Raw genomic sequence first — 1,936 nt, forward strand, 5'->3', positions numbered from 1 at the left:
TGACAAAATGCATAAGACAATTTAGAAAAACACTCTTTGAGAATAAAAAAGAATGACAAGTACATTCAATTTTTCTGTATGATATATCAATAAATAATAGCTATTTGTCATTTAGAAAAATAATTTGAAGGCATACACATTAATTAAAGCACCAAATATTTAATTAGACCTCAGCAGTCACCCAAAATATGGTAGATAAGAACATTATAGAATATTGCAGACAAAATATTCTAGTATTTTATATAGTCTTGTATATGATACTAAAATATTTTTAGATTTCCTTATATTCAACTATATTACCCATCTTAAGTCCATCTATAATCTTTTGTAGTTGTTGTAGAATTTAAAAAATATATACAATAATAGAAAGTATATTTTAATGAACTTTCAAATAATTGTCATCAAAATGTTAGAATTCTTAATATTTTTTACTCTTGTATATTTAGTGTTTCCTTCTCATCTTTTACTTTCCCTTTATGAATTTTAATATATAATTTAAAAATATGTTAATTTAAATTTTGCTGTTTGAAAAACTTACATATAATTTATTATACAGCAGGTATACTAGAGCCTTTCATATTTTGAGATATGTTCTGAATATATAATTTGTTTTCAAACAAACATAATTTTTCAATAGTTAATATTGTTTTAAATCTATATTTAATGTGGACAAGTATTTTTCTAATATTTGGTTAAATGCCTACATCACAATAATGCAGCAATAGTAGGCAATATTCTTATACTAATCCAATTTAAAGACAAAAGAGTTTTAACTATTTAACAATTTAATTGGATAAAATAAATTGAAAAAAGAAAAAAATATAACCTAAATGAAATGGACCATTCTCTAGAAATTTATCTATCTGTCTGTCTGTCACCTATCTATCTATCTATCTATCTATTCATTTTGGCTGAATAGCTATGTGTGACAAAGTCATTAATTAATAAATTTTGCCACGTTAGAAATAAAAATTTCAAGGAAAAGAGTGCCAATTTTCTTTTCTTTTTTTTTCACACAAAAGTTTTTAGTTTATTAAGCTTCTCGTGAAAAATCCACAACGGCCATAGATAACATCATTGCAGCACCTTTACTCCTTCGGCTGTGATCCAATCTCCAGCTCGCTTTTTGCCAGCACCAACATTGGCCTTTGCAGTCCCCCTGACTTTCTTCATTCTGTTCTTTCGTTCCTTTCGTTGCTTTCTTGAGGCCTTTTTCTTCTTATACAGGCCATGTCTTGCAAATCTATGTTTGGGTTCATTTTTCTTTGCATAATCCAGGGAATCATAAATCATGCCAAAGCCGGTTGGCTTGCTACCACCAAAATGAGTTCTGAATCCAAATACAAAGATGACATCCAGTGTGGTCTTGTACATTTTGGCTAGTTTTTCCCGAATTTCTGTCTTAGGCACTGTTGCCTTCCCGGGGTGAAGGACATCAATGACCATTTGTTTCCTCTGAAGCAGTCGGTAGGTCATGAACTTTCTAGTGCGGATAGTTACTGTGTCATTCATGATGGCGGCCTATCCTTACATAGCTGAGGAGGAAAAGACAAGAGTGCCAATTTTATGTACCCTTGATGGAATAACACAGATGAGTCTCTCTTAAGTTGTTATAAGTCTCTTCTTTGAAGTACTTCAACATTCTGCCAAGACTTTTGCTCTATTTTTAAAGTACACACAATGCTTTATTCTGCAGTATTCTTTAGACATTTTGAAATAAATATAATGACTTGAATTTATAAAATGCCTTTCAGGCATAGACTCCATGGTATACCATAGACATTAATTGAATTTCAGAAGTCATATAGTGATATACACTAATTCCAAAGCACACATATTATTTTTATTGGGTTTCAACTGGCAGACAGGTTGACCTAACAATATAGAACAAAACAGAATGTGTGGTTTTACTTCCTAAATTTACATTAATGATATC

The 1,936-nt window shown here is 30.2% G+C and overlaps 1 protein-coding gene across 2 annotated transcripts; it reads right to left on the minus strand.

Annotated features, from left to right (window-relative positions):
- Positions 1–1,016: 1,016 nt before the first annotated feature.
- Positions 1,017–1,556, minus strand: LOC108305878 (40S ribosomal protein S24-like). 2 transcript variants are annotated; one of them, XM_037739301.1, is made up of 2 exons: positions 1,513–1,556; positions 1,017–1,446 (listed from the first exon to the last, which is right to left on the minus strand). In XM_037739301.1, the coding sequence occupies exon 2, from the start codon at positions 1,444–1,446 to the stop codon at positions 1,075–1,077; it is 372 nt and encodes a 123-aa protein (XP_037595229.1). In that variant the 5' UTR covers positions 1,513–1,556; the 3' UTR covers positions 1,017–1,074. The 2 variants fall into 2 exon arrangements, with proteins under 2 accessions (XP_037595229.1, XP_037595227.1); XM_037739299.1 differs by lacking the exon at positions 1,513–1,556 and having other exon boundaries at positions 1,017–1,512.
- Positions 1,557–1,936: the final 380 nt, after the last annotated feature.

Source organism: Cebus imitator, unplaced genomic scaffold (genome assembly GCF_001604975.1).
Source record: "Cebus imitator isolate Cc_AM_T3 unplaced genomic scaffold, Cebus_imitator-1.0 Scaffold67, whole genome shotgun sequence".
Lineage (NCBI taxonomy): Eukaryota > Metazoa > Chordata > Mammalia > Primates > Cebidae > Cebus > Cebus imitator.

Bases quoted from the DNA above. Each gene is read 5' to 3' on its own strand.
- LOC108305878 (XM_037739299.1), bottom strand. From the start codon at position 1,512: ATGAATGACACAGTAACTATCCGCACTAGAAAGTTCATGACCTACCGA.